Raw genomic sequence first — 19,457 nt, 5'->3', positions numbered from 1 at the left:
TGGAAAATTTTAATATTTGGATGACAGATGGTAATAAGGAATGATAGCTAACTTTTCTTTTTTTTTAGCAGTTTTGTTGTTACAAGTTTAAGTCCTAATCTTTTAGATATATATTCTGAAATGTTCCAAATGAAGTGGTTTATTAATCTGGAACTTATTTCAAGGGGGCTGATGGTCTAACATGAATGTGCATGGTACTATTCTGCTTTTGTTTTGTTGGAAGCTACACAACAAAAAGGTAAAGAAAAAGTATTAACTGAGCTACAGTATTTTCTGCAAGTTAAGAATCAGTTTCTCAGGGGCTGGATAAGGCTAAGCAGTCTTCTTGCAGAGGACACAGGTTCAAATCCCAGCACCCACATGGCAGCGAACAACTGTCTGTAACTCGATTCTAGGGCCCCGACACCCTCTTCTGACCTCTGAGGGCATTGCATGACACAGGTGCACTTACATACAGGTAATACACTCATACACACAAAAATGATAATAAAAAATCAGTTTCTCTAAGTTTGAGCAAAAGTTAATATGTAAACTAACAAAAACACTCACCAAAATGCATCTTTTCATATAGTTCTGGGGGAAGAAGCTAAAATTTTAATGAGAAAGTTGGTAGTGGTTCAAAGGTGAAGAAGCATCAGTAGAAAAAGAATATGATAATGACAAGCTATTGATTAAAGTCTGAAAACAACACGCATGGTTCATGCCTTTAATCCCAGCACTTAGGAGGCAGAGGCAGGCAGATCTCTGTGAGTCCAAGGCTAGCCTGGTCTACATAGTGAGTTACAGGCCAGCTAGGGCTACACAGATACCTTGTCTCAAAAAGATGAGTGAGAGCGAGAGCGAGAGCGAGAGCGAGAGAGAGAGAGAGAGAAAAGAAAGAAAAAAGAAAAAAGCAGGCATAGGCATGGTGGCACACACCTGTTGTCTCAGCACTTGAAAAACAGAGGCAGGTGATCTCTTTGCATTAAAGGCCAACCTGGTCTATATAATGAGTTTCAGGCCAGCAAGGGCTACATAGTGAGACCCTATCTTTAAAAAATAGGGGGAGAGCTGGACGTGATAGCACATGCCTTTAATCCCAGCACTCAGGAGACAGGAGGACAGATCTCTGTGAATTCAAGGACAGCCTGATCTACATAGTGGGTTCCAGACAAGCTGGGGCTACAAGGAGACCCTGTTTTTAAAAATAAATAAATAAATAATAAATAAATAAATAAATAAATAAATAAATGGGGGAGGAGAGAGAGGGAGGAAAAAAAGGGATAGGAATATATCAAAGGCAAAGAAAAAATTTCCCTTCAGTCAATCAGGCTAGTGACTAAGGAGTAAAGATAATCATCAACTTTGTGGTTAACTATTATTTGTTCTTTATGTTTTCTTTCTAATACATAACTGGACAGATATTTTTCAAGGAAAAAAATCATTACATATGTGATCCCTGTTAAGTATTAACTTCTTTACAAGTGGTTTTGAAGATTAAGTTAGGGGACTAAAGCCAAAACAACAGAGGTTCTTCCATAAATAACAAACCCTCAATACTGGAGGAGAGTCAAAAGCAGACTGCTCAGGGAACATAGAAAAGTAAATAATGAATGAGATCTCATTACAAAGCAAGTAATTTGAGCAGTGTTGTGCAACATCTTTAAGTATTGCATTCTTTTAGAAGTGGATTACTGCCATATTTACTCCAGTCACCAAAGTGATGTTTGCGCATGAAAAATACCAACGAGGCAATAAAGAAAAAGGAATTGGGGCAAAAATTTTCTTTCTGGTATAAAAAGCTCTAAAGACTCCCAGGAGTGATTTACTTAAGTCTCTTTTGGGTGTGTCATAAAAAAAAATTGATGAGAAAATAGGAAGCAGGTATACCTTCTAGAAGATATCTGATTATAAAAGATTATTTTAGTGGGAAAGGGAGGAAGTGAGACTGGTAACTTGCTAAGTCAGAGGCAAGTTCTGTATTTCCCTTTCTCAAGGGCACTTTCTCCTTTAGAACCAAATGAATGTGGTTACTTAATTTCCATACAGTCCCTTTTCAAGATGTCCAAAGTTTAGGAAGTTAGGAAAAAAAAAAAACAATCCTGCTTTATCCATTCCTCCATCAGAATCCCTTGGAGGCGATCTAAATATAAAGTGAAATATTAATATAATATAGCTCTAACTATAACAAGGTAAAGGTACGTGTAAAGGACATAAGTCTGTTTTTCTACTGGTTGATCCAGCAACAAAATAATTCTAAGGAGATTAAATGCAACTGTTCCAAATTTAGGAACAAGGAAAGTCAAAATTCTTTAGTTCCCCCATAAATCTGAAAATATCAGAAGCCTGAATTATTTCAATCCAGCCTCTGTAGAAGCCTTTAATTCATTAGATTTCTTCAAACCTATTGCTCACCATGTTTCTTGAAGGTCAAAGAAGATTCCAATATGATACATTCTTATCATTTTCTGCACCATGTGAGAACAAAATTCTTATTACTTCTAAATAAAATGTTCTTCACACTAAGCTGGCAAGATGGCTCAGCTGGTAAAAGTGATCTGAGTTTGATCCTTAAGACCCACATGGTGGAAAGAACTGACTGTAAGTTGTCCTCTGGCCTCCACTTGTGCACCCACACACATGCACCCAGAAATAATAATGTAATCAAAATGTTTTATTTTATGATTAAAAATCAAAATGTTTTGCCTGCATATATATGTGTACCATGTGTACAATGCCCACAGAGTCCAGGAGGAGTCTGAGCCCCTAAAACCGGAGTTACAGATGGCTATGAGCTGCCTTATGGGTGCTGGGAATTGAACTTGGGTCCTCTGCAGGTACAGTCAGTGCTCTTAACCTCTGAGCCATCTCTGTCCAGCCCCCCAAAATTTTAAGATTCTTAATATTCTGATAAAGTCAATACATGACAATTTAGCCCTATTATTTATTTTTGAGATAGGGTCTTACTATACGGCCCAGGCTACTCTCAAACTCATGTAGCCCAGGCTGGTCTTGAATTCATGCCTCAGTCACCCAAATGCCAAGATTACAGGTGTGTATCACCAAACTGTCTTGAGCCCTCTTTTAAAGAGCCAATATGTTACATGAATTTAAAACAATTTACTAAAATTTACTAAAAACTTACTAAAATTTACTAAAAATTTACCTTGAACCTACTAATTACATGGAGAAACCTGGGTGGTATCACCTGAACTAAAGTTCAAAGTAAGACAAATCAATTTTCATGAACCTCCTAAAAAGATGAACTGAAAACCCTTGTACGGTGTGCCTGTCAGAAGCTGTACACCTGAATGTAATCATGAAGAAATACTGAATAAACTCAAACACAGAAAACTACAAACTGACCCATGTCTTTTGAAAATGCCAAGGTCAATAAACAAAGGGAAAATGAAGGAACTATTCCAAAGTAAAGCAAACTCAAGTGATAGGATAGCTGAATGAAATGTTTGGTCTGATCCCAGACTTTCTCTTGCTAATAAAGTCTTTATTGGAACAACTGGCAAAATCTGTGTAAGATCTGCAGCTAATCACTGACCTAGTATTAGTACCTTATTTTAATTACTGTGCTATGGTTGTGAAAGAGAAAGTACTTATTTTTAAGACATATACTAAAAAGAACTTAAGGATAAGGTGTTAACTATGCACACCAATTACTTTCACATGGTGCTCTGGGGGAGAGGATGGGGAAAAAAGAAGCTAACATTTGAGGAAACTGGTAAAAGATATTTGCAAGTTCTTTATTATTGTAAGTTTTCATCAAGTCTGAAATTATCAAAACACAAAGCTGAAAGAAAAAAACTAAGAGGGTATAGACAACATACTTCAAGGGATGGAGCTCAGCTATCCAGTGTTTGCCTGGCAAGCTCAGGGCCCTGAGTTGGATCCCCAGGAGCATGCCCCTCCCCTCCCCTCATCTAATCTAGTGAACCTGAAGTAGAAAGAACAATTGCACTGAAATGCAGTTCACTCGGGTACTAGCTAACTCCTTCTAAAAAGCATTACCAGCAAACTCATCTCATAGAATCACCAAGGATTCAAGGATGTCAAGAAGGCCACAGGTCTACTGTAAAATAAGACTATTATCTCTTAAATAACATAAAATTTCCAACACAGATCATTTTGAATTAAAAAAATTTTAATTAGGGCCAACAGGATGGATCAGTAGGTAAAGGTACTCGCCATCAAGCCTGATGACCTGAGTTCAATCCCCAAAGACCCACATGGTGGGAGGAGAGAACCAACTCCTGCAAATTGTCCTCTGACTGCCACATATGACTTGTGCATGCCCCCCCACCCCACAAATGACTAAATAAAATGTAATTTTTAAAAGTTTTAAGACCAGGCATTGTGTTGCACACTTTTAGTCCTAGTACTTAGGAGGCAGAGGCAGATGGATCTCTGTGAGTTCAAAGTCAGCCTGGTCTACATAATGAGTTCCAGACCAGCCAGGGCTACAGAGGGACCCTGTCTCAAAAACAAAAAACAGGGGTTAGAGAGATGACTCAGAGGTTAAAAGCACTGGCTGCTCTTACAGAGCACTTGGTTTAGTTCCTAGCAGCTAACAACCATTTGTAACTTTAGTTCTAGGGGATCGGCATTTTATAACACGGTTGCACTTACATACATGCAGGCAAAACACTCATACACATAAAAAACAAAAAGCACCACCAAAAAGTTTTAAATTTAAAAGCTATTTTTTAATAGTAATATCAAATCACAATGGAAATGCTTCTTTAGAACTGTTAAATTTAAGGCAAAATTAATGAGATTTAAAAATTTTTTATGTGTATGCGTATATTGCCTGCATGTAGGTAAGTGCACCCGTGTCATGCAATGCCCACGGAGGACAGAAGAGGCTGTTGAATCCCCTGGAACTGGAATCCCCTGGAACTGGAGTTTTTGACAGTTGTTAGCTGCCATGTGGGTGCTGGGAATCGAACCTGGGTCCTCTGCAAGAACAGCCAGTACTCTTAATCACTGAGCCATCTCTCCAGCCCCTCTAATGAGATTTTTATGCCTTTTCTGTCTTTCTCTATACATTAATACACAAACACTGGCATATAGGAGGAAGAGTTTGGAAAAACATCTCAACATTTGCAAAACAACACAGATTTCTGTTGTCATAAGCAGGATCTCTAAAATTCTAGAAGATCAACACTACAAATTATGGAAGAAAGAGTAAATACAATAAAGGATAGTAGTGAGTGAAATTGAAGTCTTTGCTATTAAGCAGTAACTCGTCTTTTGTGATCGAAGATATCAAATTTAAATATATATCACTGCTAAATGATAAGGGTTCAAGCCTGAGTGATCAGCAGCTTGATATGTACATGATACAACAGCTGACTCCACAGGAAGAAATGACTTAGCCTCACCTTCATTTAATATCAAAATAAGTTAGAAAATTAGGCTAGAAACTGAGAAGAGAATAAGTGGGATACTGTTGATAGCCCAACAATGAGGACTGACTAAAATGTTTCTTTGTGTGAGGTTTTTTAGGACTTAAAGGACTCACAGACCTTTCAAATAATTTCACTTACAAGTTTAAAAACTATCCATCTAAGGAATCATGAGTCTCAGTGACTTTAGTTACACAGGATGTGGGAGTAATAAAAAGTAAATCTCTAGAACTCTAGGGTCTAAATCTAGCTCTTTACAGAGTGACTCAAAAGAAGCTATACATATGGTTATACAGAAACCAAGTAGGCCTTTTAGGCACACTACATCGTTAGCCAAATCTTGGGGGCTTAAAACAATCTACAATGAAACCACACAAAAAATTCTAAAGAAAAGGTGCTATGTTCCAGAAACTGTTCATTCTACCCAGCACTAGCTCCTTTAGTTGATTCTTCACATAACAGAAAACAATTTTACTAAATAGATTCAGATCACCAACATTTATATTATTTTAACAAGTTTTTTTCCATGTCTTAATTGCTATTTAGCTGCTGATTTATCAAATGTTCACTATGTACCAGGAATAGCTAAGCACTTCACAGGCACAAACTCCTGCTCATTTTTGGAAACTACCTAAGTGTGACAGACCACTCCAACAAAACAAAAACCTTTAAGTAGCAATAGAACAAGCTAAATCATATCATATCAAATCATATCACAAAGTCCTAAAAACATAAGCCACTGGGGACTGGAGACACAGTCCAGTAGTCAACAGTACTCGAAGCTCATGTAGAGGACCCAAATTCAGGTCCCAGCACCCACTTGGCAGCTCACAACTGTCTGTAATTCCAGTTCTAGGGGATTCAATGCCTTCTTCTGGCCTCCCTGGGCTCCTGTACACACATGGTGCACATAAATTCATGCAGGCAAATACACATATTAATATTAATAAGAAATAAATAGAACAGGCATGGTGGCTCATGCCTTTAGTCCCAGCGCTCAGGAGGCAGAGGCTGGCAGATCTCTGTGAGATCGAGGCCAGCCTGGTCTACATAGTGAGTGCCAGGCCAGCTGGGGCTACAGGGAGACCCTGTCTCAAAAAGATCAAAAATTAAAAAAAAAAAATAAGCCATCTCTCATGAAGGAAATAAGCCCCCAAAACACATTTAAATTTTACAGATGAAGAAATTAAAGCTTTGAAGGGTAAGTAACTTTGCTTAAAGATTATAGGCCTAGGGCTGGGCGTGGTAGCACACACCTTTAATCCCAGGACTCTGGCCCAGGACTCGGGAGGCAGAGGCAGGTGGATCTCTGTGAGTTCAAGGCCAGCCTGGTCTACATAGTGAGTTCCAGGGCAGCTGGGGCTACAGGGAGACCCTGTCTCAAAAGGACAAAAAAAAAAAAAAAAAGATTAATCAGATTTCCACGTCAATGACCTTAATTCCTAGGCTTTATTACTTACATATTTTTAACAATAAATGAGAGAAAACTTAAAAATATGTTTATCTCGGGGGCTGAAGAGATGGCTCAGCAGTTAAGAGCACTGACTGCTCTTGCAGAGGACTCAGGTTCGATTCCCAGCACCCACATGGCGGCTACAAACCGTCCTTAACTCCAGTTCCAGGGGAATCCGAAGCCCTCTTCTGACCTCTGGTGCATTCATATGCATGCAGGCAATACACTCATACGCATAAAAATTTTTTTTAAAAATTTTAATGTTTAATCTAATACAAGTGCTAAACATTATCATTAGAAACCAATTTAAACAATTCTATATATTAATCTTTCAATAGACCCAACAGACTGTGACATAAGACTGTACTCATTCTAACTCATGAGTCTTAAAAGTAACATACAATATAGATGCATTTAAAAACAACCTTTCAAAACACTTACTAAAGGATTAAGATTAAATTTATTTATAATTTGGTTGTTCTAATAAAGTCAAAGTAAATGAGTCAATACAAAATGTCTTCTTTCCTAAGAGGCTTACCTGGTTATCTACATTCCAAAACAGCACGAACTTTGTCCCTTTCCCATTCCTTATCCAAACCTTTCTATAGGCAAAGATGATCTGCCTTTACCTACAAGTGACACATAGCTTCTTCTATATCATGGATTTTTTTTCCCCACTTAATTTTTTTCCCCATTTCAATTAAAAAACAAAAGCATTTGTTTTTAATTTTTATTTATGTGTATGTGTGTGTATCTGCCACAAAAGTGCAAGTGCCCATGGAGGCCAGATAAGGGTGCCAGATCCCCAGATCCCCTGAAGTGGACTGATAGGTGGTAGTGAGCCACCCCACATGGGTGCTGAGAACAGAACTCAGATGTTCTGGAAGAGCAGTAATTGCTTTTAACTGCTGCTTCTTTCCTAATTTATCCATCTAATTTCAAACAGGCATTTATATCTTTCTATAGTCAGGACCTCAATATTTACCTCATGAAAGTACACATTTTAAAAGAAAAGAAGAATGTACACTTGAACCCATAACTTTTGTTCCTATAACCATGAAGAAAGAATATACAGCCTGAACAGAAGAAAGTGAGCAAATTACTTTCAACAAATTTTTCCCACTATATGAATTTGGATGATTAAAGCAACATGCAAGAGTTGTAACTAACTCTGCAGTCCCAGGCACCCTTGCTATATAATAGCTCTCAAATGATAGTCATTTCAGATGGCATAACATTTTTCCTAATTAATTTGCTTAAATTACTTTTTAAAAAATATTTTTATTTATTATTTTTATTTTATGTGTATGTGTGTATTGCCTGCATGTAGGTAAGTGCACCCATGTTGTGCAATGCCCGCAGAGGACAGAAGAGGCTGTCGGATCCGCTGGGACTGGAGCCATGGACAGTTGTTAGTTGCTGTGTGGGTTCTGGGATTCGAACTCAGGTCTTCTGCAAGAACAGCCAGTGTTCTTAACTGCTGAGCCATCTTTCCAGCCCCTTAAATTACTTCTTACAACTTCCAGTTTCCACTGGAGTAACCTAAGAATCTAAGACTTACCTGTTAGAATTGTCTGAAAAGCAGCTTCAACGTTTGTGGAGTCTAGAGCAGATGTCTCAATGAATGATAAACCATTCTTCTCTGTGAAGAGACACAAAAATTTCAGTCTTGTGAAATTTTATTGCTTTAATTGCTTTACAGTGCTGATGATCCAATCCAGGGCCTCAAAAATGTTAGGCAAGCCTTCTACCACTGAGCCACATTCCCAACCCTTGTCAAGTTTAAAACCAAGGGATGTGATATACCCATGACCACAAAAGGAAACATACAACACCTTAAAACCTAAGACCTAGCTAGGTGTGGGTGGAGGCAGGAGGATCGGGAATTCAAGATTATCCTTGGCTACAGTGAGTTCAAGGCCAGTCTGGACGACATGAGATCTTGTCTCAAAACATCAAACCAACCAACCAACAAAAAGCTTCTAAGATCCTACCAACTTTTGGGACAGTAGGGACATCATTCTACTTAATACTTCAGTACATTAAAAATAGCAAGGGGACCAGAGAGATGGTTCAGTGGTTAAGAGAATGTACTACTCTTCCAGAGTACCCAAGTTCAGTTCTAAGCATCCAGCGACTCACAACTGTCTGTAACTGCTGCTCTTGGGTAATCTGATGCTCTCCTCTGTCCTCTGAGGGCACTGCACTCATGTGCACAAACCCACACATGCACAAGTAATTTAAAATAAAAATCTTGAAAAAAAAAAGAAAATTTCATTAGCTTCTTAAGGATTGTTGCATGTAAACATTGCCACTGACAATGAATGATACTACTCAAAATATAGTAAACATCAAATACCCTGCTATTTCCATTCCTTACGATCCTCCCTTATCAATCACAAAGCTAGAAATACATATTCACTTAGAATTCTGTTACTATGCTATTTGAAATAAAGCTGCTTCTTGCCCGGGACACTGAAAAAAATGTTACAGGAAAGTATTTACAATATAACCACTACTGCAATATCATGACTTATTATTCAAGAATGCAGTGTTGCTTTTTCATAGTTTCCTGTACTAGAATGGAGTCAAGAAATAGGAAACCCCTACATGTTCAGACTCACATAGAACAGCCTTGTTGAAAGATAGAGAGACAATGGAGCAGACATCATAGAGAAAGGCAAAATCACTGTAATATTATGGAATTCATATTACTAACCTGCAAAAGCTCTTGCTTCATCTGTAGGGACAGCCCTGAGATGACGTAAGTCACTCTTATTACCCACAAGCATGATAACAATGTTGCTATCAGCATGATCTCTCAATTCTTTCAGCCATCGTTCTACATTCTCATATGTGAGATGCTTAGCAATGTCATAAACCAATAAGGCACCTACAGCTCCACGATAGTATCTGAAAACAGAAACATATTGAACTATCAGAAAACCACCAAAAGATGTAAGCGAATACCAGAAAAAAAAACTCAAGACAGGGATATGTATTTTTAAAAATATCCCTGGGTAGACGGCTCAGTGAGTAAACTGCTTGCCATCCAAGTTTGAAGATCTGAATTCAAATTCCCAGAACTCATGTAAAAGCTGGGCACAGTAGCACACATCTGTAATCATGCTACAGTGAGGTGGGGAGCAGAGACAGGAGAATCTCCAGAAGTTCACAGGCCAGTCAGTCTGGCATGAGCAGCAGTGCAGTAATCAATAAAGAGACCCCCATCCCAAACAAAGTAGAAGGCAAGGACCAGCACCCAAGGTTGTGTGTCCTCTGACCTCCCTACACATATTATGGCACACACACACTCACAATTATATACACATATTCCATATAAGCACAAATACACATATACAAAAACAATTTTAAAAAATTAAACAAGTTTATAAATAAATTCCTAAGAATTCTAATGCTGTATCAGGTGGAATAACACACACCTATAATCCCAGTATTCATGATATTCAGGCAGGAGAACTGCTCCAATTCTGAGGCTGCCTGGGCTACACAGTGAGTACCAGGCACTCATCCATAATGAGTACAGGGCTACAAAGTGAGACCCTATCTCAAAACAACAACAATCACTGGGGGATATAGCTCAGTGCTAGAGCATTTGACCACCATGCATGAGGTCTTGGGTTCAATCCCTGGTGGCAGCAAAAATCAAATACACAAAAAAAAGATTTCTAATACTGGAATTCTTAAGAAGAAATAAACAAAAAGTAGTACAGCAGTTGCTTCTTGTACATTTTTCTTCTATAGTCACAGTCACTTAGTTATTCATAGTTCAAAAATATTAAAAGGAAAAATTCCAGAAACACTTCATAAGTGTTTAAATTACCACTATTTTAAGTATTGTGATGAAACTTAGTGTTCTCCATGAACGCTAATAAGGGTGAGCACAATAACTCACCCTTTTGTCCAGTGTACCAACACTGTATAAACTACCTGCGTGTTAGTCACTTAATAGCTCTCTTGGTTATCAGATCCACTGTCATCTCTGTGTAAAAGTATCCTTTAATTCATTTAATAATAGCCCCCCAAAACAACTAGAAAATTCCCAAGAAAAGCCACAAAGAGTTCCTACTAGGTGGAAAGATTCAGGGTTCAGTACAATCTGTGGTTTCAGGCAACTACTTGGTGTCTTAGAACACATCTTCCAAGGTTACAGAAGGACCACTTCCAAGGTTAAGATTACCATTTGATATCAACCTATTTCAAAACTTAAAAATCATGGACTTACGCTGATGTTATAGCTCGGTATCGCTCCTGCCCTGCTGTGTCCCATATCTGCGCCTTTATTGTTTTCCCATCAACCTGGATGCTTCTTGTTGCAAACTCCACCCCAATGGTGCTCTTGCTTTCCAGATTAAACTCATTCCGAGTAAACCGAGACAGGAGGTTACTCTTTCCAACACCAGAATCTCCAATAAGGACAACTGAAAAGACAAAGAAATTAATGAGAGCTGTATGAAAGTAGGCACATTCAGAATACCAACATGCTTTCAACAGAATTAAGTCTGGCTTCAGTATAAATACAGACAAAAAGATAGAACATCTGATCTTTAAAGAGATAGTGGCAGAGTGCTGAATAGCCCATGTTCCTGACCTATTACCAATCAATGAACCAATTTACTCTTTTTAACTTGTTTCCATCTGCAAAATGACTTCCACACATCATCTGCTTAGCACAGATCACATCTAGAACCCCATCCAAAAAATACCCCCCCAGGGGGCAACAAACCCAAGGCTTTATACATGTAAGAGAAACATCTGACTCCTGAGCTACATCCCCTGCCCTTAAAAATATAATTTTAATTATAGGGTACCCTAGCCACTGATGGCAAGCATTAGTTACCTACAATATATATCCACCTCACTACCTTAAGAAAGCAACCTGAATGGTAAGCCTTAAACTAAGTGAGGGTCTAGAGAGATAGCTCAGCAGTTAAAAGCATAAGGCTGCTCTTGCAAAGAACCCAGGTTTGATTCCCAGCACTTACATGGTGGCTAACAACAGTCTATAACTCCAGTTCCGGGGGAATCCAACACCCTCTTCTGACCTCCATGGGCATTGCACAACATGGGTGCACTATATTACATACAGGCAATACACTCATACATATAAAATAAAAACAGTATTTTTTAAAAAAAAACTAAGTGAACTGCTTGTGTTATTCAAATGTATCAGACAAAACAAAGGATGTTAGTCATTTGAGAGGGAGAGAATGAGTATATTCTACTTAGTTTCATCAAAGGCTGACATCTAAACAAGATGATACCTTTAAAATATGAGGCATTAGGTTTATAAGCTTTGCTGCTCTGAGCATAGAAACTAGTCATCTTTAATAGGTATACTTCATGAACTGACACAGAGCCACAGGGCTGCTCCACCTCACTACAAAGAAACAGGCAAGCTAACTAACAATTCTGATATTCTATGAGTCAAAACCAAAGCAAGGAGGGAATACACTTTCACTCAGACTTCATCAAAATTTTTAAAAACAGGTTTCGATTAGAAAAATTTATTTCCTGTGATTTTTATAGGAGGCAGTTTATTTGCCAACTAAGTAACTTCTCACCCTAAGTGTTACTATACTTTTAAGAATTCCAAAAACAGGGCTGGTGAGATGAATCAGCAGGTAAAGGTGCTTGTCAAATCTGAGGATGACCCAAGTTCTATTTCGAGGACCAACATGGTAGAAAGAACCGACACCTCTGACCTCCACATATGGGCACACACATGCACACGCGCACACGCACACACGCACACACACACACACACACACAAGTGGAGAAATGTAATTTTTCGTGTCTGTTTATGTCATGTGCATGCAGGTGCCCAGAGGCTCAATGTGGGTGCTAGGAACTGATTTCCTCTGGAAGAGCAGTAAGCACTCTTACCATTGAGCCATCTCTTCAGTCTCAATAAATTACATTTACAAAAAAAGAGAATTTCAAAAACAACCGGGAAATGAGTTGAGTTGGGTTGCTGATTTTTTTTTTTTTTTTTGAGATAGGGTCTCATTCTGGCACTGAAGCTGGCTAGGAACTTGAAAAATTCTCCTGCCTCAGCTCTCAAATGCTAAGATTACAGGTGTGTGCCACCATGCCCAGCTTCAGACAAGCTGTTGTAAAACATGAACTTAAAGATCAAAATTAGTTCACAAGCTTACAGAATCCAAGATGGACAACATTTTCTCCTGTGTAAAAATTTTTGTTGGCAGTTCTAGGAACATTATATTTATTCCTTCTGTTAGCTAGTAATGCTTCTTATCCATCTGAACTGACTAATTTAGACACAGACTAGAAAATCAAACACGCAAGGTTAAGGCCAGGGAACAGGACCATGCTTTACTCCAGAGTCTGAGATCTGATGGTGCATGAAGAGAGGGAGGTAAAAACTGTGAGAGCTGGCTGTACTCCAGCCAGAGGAAACAGAGTCCATTATGTATTCCTTCTTGTCACAGAAGCCCACACAAGCTGACCTCAGGACAATCAGGCATTATCAAATGCATATCTTACTGGCTTCCTCTGGCTGATTCAGCAAGAAAACCCAACCAAGAGCCCAACTGGGCTTCAGCCAAAATTTCTCCCTACACCTTCCCAGAGCAGCAATCCAGTCATTCTAAGAGTGCAGAAACTTGGGAGATGGCTTAGGGTTTAGGTAAAGGCTTGCTGTCAAGCTTGAAGACCTGAATTCAATCCCATGGACTAACACAGTGGAAGGAGAGAACCAACTCCACAGTTACCTTAGATTTCCATATGTACCATGGTCTGAACACATCCCCTCTCCCCAAATAAATTAAATAAATAAATGTAATTTTTCTGAGAGACTGAAGAACTCATCTCTGAATCACTTCTGGTCCCACACTAGCACTGAGGCTTATGAAATAGTAACTTGAGGCATGAAGAAGGGGAAAAAACAGATTAGAACATTCTAATTGACAGACACTCCCATTAAATCAGTAATTCAGGAGTCAGTGACAGTTTAAAGTCAAAGAGTGCATGTGCCATGGCATCTGAAATGACCCCACCTTCTGCTGGGCGACAACTGAAAAGAACACACCCTGCCTCCCTTAGAAGCTCCAGTTCTGTCTTGTTTTGATTTCCATCCTTTGACCACCACTTTTAACTACTCATTAAATTATCTCACCAATCTCAACTCTTTATGCCATACTAAGGAAAGGAACATTTTTTTCTCAATGTAACCAATTAATTCCATTTTCTTTGTTAAGTTGCAATCATCTGAAAACAACTCAAAACTTATGAATGCTATAACAGTATAGTTACTTCAACTAGACAGGAACAAGGTCCCCAAGAATCAAGAGTAGCAAGCTGTTAAAGGAAAAGGACATCCCAAGTAACAGAAGACTCCAGTTCTTTAATAGAAAAAGGATGCTGAGATGTGACATGATAAGGAAAGCTGTTTCTACCTTCCACCAATGAGAAATCAAAACAAACAGTGATCTAGTTAGGATGAATGGGTGGGTAAGTGTGGGGGGGTGGACAGACAGACAGATGAACAGATGGAACCTAAGCAACATAAGATAATTTATTGGTTATGATTTTTTTAAAAACTTCATGGACCTTCCTTTCTGGGCTCAAATTTAAATAATATCTAGTCATAATACCTTCTCTGATTAAGATGACAATATTTAATTGCCTTTTTCCCCCATCTAACCTAGGGCTCATGCTAAGCACATGCTTTATCACTAAGTTATTACCCACCCAAGGCCCTTAATTGCTTTTTAAAAATTCAAGAAACTATACAGTCACATCCTACAACTCAACAAAATAATTTTTGGGCAGGTGAGATGGTTTAGCAGGTAAAGGGACTTGCTGCCAAGCCTTATGACCTAAGTTTGATCCCCAGGAAGTTTGATCCCCATGGTGGAAGGAGAGAACTGACTGCCACAAGTTGTCTTCTGATCTCCACATATGCACAGTGACACATGCATGCTTCCCCCGCCTCCACCAATAAATAAATGTAATAAAAATTTTCAAAGGAATTTTCAGTAACTTTTTAATATCTTCCATAACTAATATGAAAGTATTTTTCATTTAAGTGCTCTATAATTGTGGTCATTTATATAGTACATACATACTAAATAACTATAATGTAAATAACAGTATTGATATGCTAAATATCAATATAAATTCCTAAAATAATATAATATCCACAACTTACATAGCCCCACCTACTGAATTTCAACCTAATACTTAATATTAAATGTTTATATATGTTTTATATATTATTCATATCACAAATATCAGACTGGGGGCTGGAGAGATGGTTCAGTAGTTAAGAGCACTGACTGTTCTTGCAGAGGACCCAGATTTGATTCCCAGCACCCACACAGCAGCTAACAACTGTCTGTAACTCCAATTCCAGGGCTCCAATGCCTTCTTCTGACCTCCATGGGCACTGTACAGCACGGGTGCACAGACACATGTACAGGCAATACACTCATAAACATAATAAATAAATAAGTAAATAAATATCAGACTGCTAAATACTACAGAAACAGACTATACACATTAATTATCCATTATTTAAAGCTTCTACCTCTTTAACCACATTTGAGTATTTTTGCTACTATTGTTTCTTGTTTTTAGAGACAGGGTCTTACTCTGTAGCCCAGACTGACCTTTAACTCACAATCCACCTGCCTTAGCCTCCCAGATACTGGAATCATAGGCATGAGCTCAGTTAGTTTTATACTTTCTCTAGCAAGCTATTTACTGGACTAAAATTTAACTTATTACCTCACATATCAGCTTTAAAACTTACCAACTGAAATAAGCATTTGCATACTGGTTTTCAAAAGTTTGGAAATATTTCTACTCCCAACTATATTCATTGTCCAACTTCACCAAGCCTTTAAAGTAAAATGCATTCCATATGGTTGAAGTCTAGACAAGTTTTTCCAGATGCAGCAGAATCTGAGTTGCTCAACCGAAAGTTGTGAAAGAAAAGCTAACCAAGATTCAAGACAGGGATGTTCCTACTGACAACCAGCTGATAGTTAATCACTACTGACCTTGGTGAGACTCAAAGGAAAATATCCTCAGAGGTAGACTATGCATCCAGATGCTCCCAGAAGACACAACTTTGACTATAGTAGTATCCACCATAGCATTGGTAAACTTCATTTGTGGCCCATGGGCTCTTAACCATAATATGTGTGAATACAGGATTAACATCTTAAAATAAACTTAGTCATGTTTTTAAGAAATAAGGGAGCTGGAGAAATGGCTCAGCAGTTTAAGAGCATTCACTGACTGCTCTTGCAGAGGACCTGGGTTTGATTCCCAGCATCCACACGGCAGCTAACAACTATAACTCCAGCTCCAGGGGATCCCCACACCTTCTTCTGATCTTCGTGGGCACTGCATGACATGAGTGCACTTACACACATGCAGCCAATACACTCATACACATAAAATAAAGATAAATAAAATATTAAAAAAAGAAATGGAACTGATAAGTCTCACTGTAAAGTTCACCTAAAAATTAATGTTCAAAAACAAACACATAATTTAAAATTGTCCTGCTCTACCCACATTACCTTCTTATTCCATCATAAAAATAAAGTTTTTTTTAAATCCCTTCATGTTCAATGTCACAAACTCCAATTCCCTGAACTCTGAAGAAGGCTAAGTTAGCTTTCTTCAAAGTGGAAATAGTTCCAGTTCATGTTGGTAAATAAATCTCCATAGAATGAAATCAATTTAAAATAAAATTTTTCTTGCTTCATTTTAAAATAATTGTGTAAGAAATTGGCTAAGTAATCAGCCCTGAAGTAAAAAACATTAAAAAAAAAAAGTGACTCATATCCTGTAGCAGCTTTTAAAAAGTGGAAATTCTTCTCAGCAGAATTTTTTAAACACCCGATCTTATATAGCAAAATTACAACAAAAAAAACCCCATAATTCAAGTAGATACAAAATAGAAGTTCCCTAGTTTTATGTTTCTATACTAAAACTGAAATGTTCTTTTAATTCATAAAGATTTATAGTACAGGTCAGTGAGATGGCTCAGTGGATAAAGGAACATGCTGCCAAGTCAGACAACCAGAGTTCAATCCCTGGGACCCACAGGTGGAAGGAGAGAACTAATTACTGAAAGTTTTTCTCTGACCTTCCCATGTGCTGTGGCATGTGTGTGCATGCACACACAAATAAATAAATAAATAAATAAATTAAATGTAATTTTAAATTTAGAAATATATATTTATGAGTCAAAAATCTGCTAAGAACCATAACAACTTTTCATAATATTATCATTTATTGAGTCCTCACAGAAGCTGAAATTGTACAATGTCACTTATTCCTAAAACAGGTATTGTAGTATTTTCTTTACTGATGGAACCAAGGCTCAAAAAAGTTAACTTTTCCAAGTTCACAAGGTAAATATAAGACCCCAATGTTTTCTCAATGTTCGAAGGATGGTTTAATAATAAAATTAAACTTAAATTTCTCAAGGCAATCCAGGTTAAATCAACATTCCTTGGGAGGGGAGGACAACTTTCTATAGCCAACATTCCAAACCAAACCAGAGAAATAACTTCATAGTCTATTTCGTCCTGAATTACTTCCAAAGAGGCCAACTGTTCACTGCTATTATACAGCACTTAAAACCTCCCAGAATAATTAAACCACAACATCTTCAGGGACTTAAGTAATCTCACATCATCACCTATATTGTCTTCAGCAAATAATCCAGGTCTCCCTTTTGTGTTTTTAAAGTTAGTAGCCTCTTATCTGGAAATAACTTTCCAGTATGGTGCTAAGGGTAGATGCTAAAGGTACTTAGCCTATAAATAGAATATTCTGACTCAGAGGAGTAAGTGATGATAAGGGTGTTATCAGTAGGTAGTGTACCAAGATTTGCAAAGTATTTGGTAAAGCCATGTTTCCTGCTTCCTTTGGTCAATCATTCTTAGCGCCAATGGCAAAGCCAGAAACACCGTGCTTAACACTCTCTAAACTCCACCCCCCACAGCAAAGCTTTCACAGCAATGGCTTCTTCCTGGTAGTGATCTTTGTTCAGCACACTCCTGATTGCCGCCCTTATAATTCAGCAGCAGTGCAAGCTTATGACAGTGAGGGCCCTTTCACTGAATAAAAAGCAGTTTACTGTATTCTCTTTTCACTGAGAACTGTATCCTTTCTGGTAGGCTTCTTTCTGGACCCAACCAATAAGCAATTCTCTCTCTCCACTTCCCATCCTCCAATGTTTTGTTCACATTTTCTCTACCTTGGAATAATTTTGTGATTCGACCAGAGGGGCACATTACCACTACCCTTCCCCTTCCCCCCTTTGGGGAAAGGTACATGGCCAACCAGGGCTCTTCCCTTCCTGTCGGATACTCCCGGGTTGCAGCAGGAAGCAACCGGTCCACAGTGATAAGCAAGCTAGTATTTGTGCAGCGCACAACCTTTCCTGTTCAGGAACTGGGCCTTCAGGTCTGGCAGGGATAACAGCCACCACCCATCCGCAGCCCCTTCTCAATAGCTGTCCAAGAGTTATCCCGGGATGGTTGCAGCTGGGTAGGGACTGGGGGGTGAGGGGAGAGGCGAGGTGGGAAGTGATCGGCCTGCCGGGTCACTGCGACAAGTGCACGCCTGGGGGTGATGGACAACCCCTCTGGTCCTCCTTCCCTCCCTCCCACCAGGCAGGTCGTAGTGGAGCTCAGATCACAAGAGGAAAATGCACAGAGCTGCCCATGGTGGGGAGGGAGGCGGCCGTCCGCGGCTATAGACCTCCAGGCCTGCGGGGGGTGGGGGCGGGGGGCCCGGAACCGGCGAAATCTGGCGGAGGCACCCGAAAGGCTCATTCGGAGAAAGGGGATGGACCAGAAAAGGACCTCGAGAGGGAGTCGGCGCCCGAGGGTGGGTGGAGCGCAGAGGCAGGGGCCTGTCAGCCGGGATGTAAGGTCGCGAGCAATGCATCCTGACAGGAGGGGCCCGAAAGGATCTACGGCTGGGGCCCGACCAGGCAAGGACCTGTATGGCTGTGGAGAAAGCAGTCATCGAGGAAGGACCCACAGCGAGGGGCGCCCAGGCAGGCCTCTCCAGACTGCGAGAACAGTACGGCGGGACCCCCGTCGGGGCAAAGACCAGAGTCGACGGGATCCGCGGGAGGAAGCGCTGGGGCGGGCTCCGTCCAGGGCAGGGTTGGCCCTCGCGCGGGTCCCCCGGGAACGTCCCGAGCCCTCAAAAGGGGCCTGGGCAGCTCACGGCTCACCTTTGAAGAGGTAGTCGTACTCGTCGTCGCGGGTGCCCATGGCGCGGCTGAGGAGCGGAGGGGCGGGAGCAGCAGCGGTGCCGGTGGGACCAGGGGGCGTCGCTGCAGGGGTAACCTGAACGCCGAGCTTCAGCAGCCGGACCCGGTTAAGAGCCCCGCCCTACCCTGCGTCACTTCCGGCAGGCCCCAGCCCCTCAGGGGAAATACTTCCGGAGACATGGCGGCCCCGCCCCTGCAGTGGGCAAGGTGGGGCTCACCGGAGCGGGCTTCACACTCTCTCCCCGACTCGAGAAGGTTCATAGGGAAAACTTGAGTCTTTAAATGTCCAACGGGTCACAGTCCTTAGGAC

The 19,457-nt window shown here is 39.9% G+C and overlaps 1 protein-coding gene across 1 annotated transcript in view; it reads right to left on the bottom strand.

Annotated features, from left to right (window-relative positions):
* Positions 1-19,286, bottom strand: part of Rab11a (RAB11A, member RAS oncogene family) — a 21,739-nt gene extending 2,453 nt beyond the window's left edge. Inside the window, exons 1-4 of the mRNA XM_017799015.2 lie at positions 19,109-19,286; positions 11,099-11,294; positions 9,572-9,765; positions 8,414-8,494 (exon numbers count right to left, since the gene is read on the bottom strand). Coding sequence (XP_017654504.1) covers positions 8,414-8,494; positions 9,572-9,765; positions 11,099-11,294; positions 19,109-19,148 — 511 coding nt within the window. The 5' untranslated portion in view covers positions 19,149-19,286. The remainder of the gene's footprint in view (positions 1-8,413; positions 8,495-9,571; positions 9,766-11,098; positions 11,295-19,108) is intronic.
* Positions 19,287-19,457: the final 171 nt, after the last annotated feature.

Source organism: Nannospalax galili, unplaced genomic scaffold (genome assembly GCF_000622305.1).
Source record: "Nannospalax galili isolate Female #2095 unplaced genomic scaffold, S.galili_v1.0 scaffold54, whole genome shotgun sequence".
Classification (NCBI taxonomy): domain Eukaryota; kingdom Metazoa; phylum Chordata; class Mammalia; order Rodentia; family Spalacidae; genus Nannospalax; species Nannospalax galili.
The sequence above is the reverse complement of the archived record's forward strand: the minus strand, read 5'-3'. Positions and strand labels throughout refer to the sequence as shown.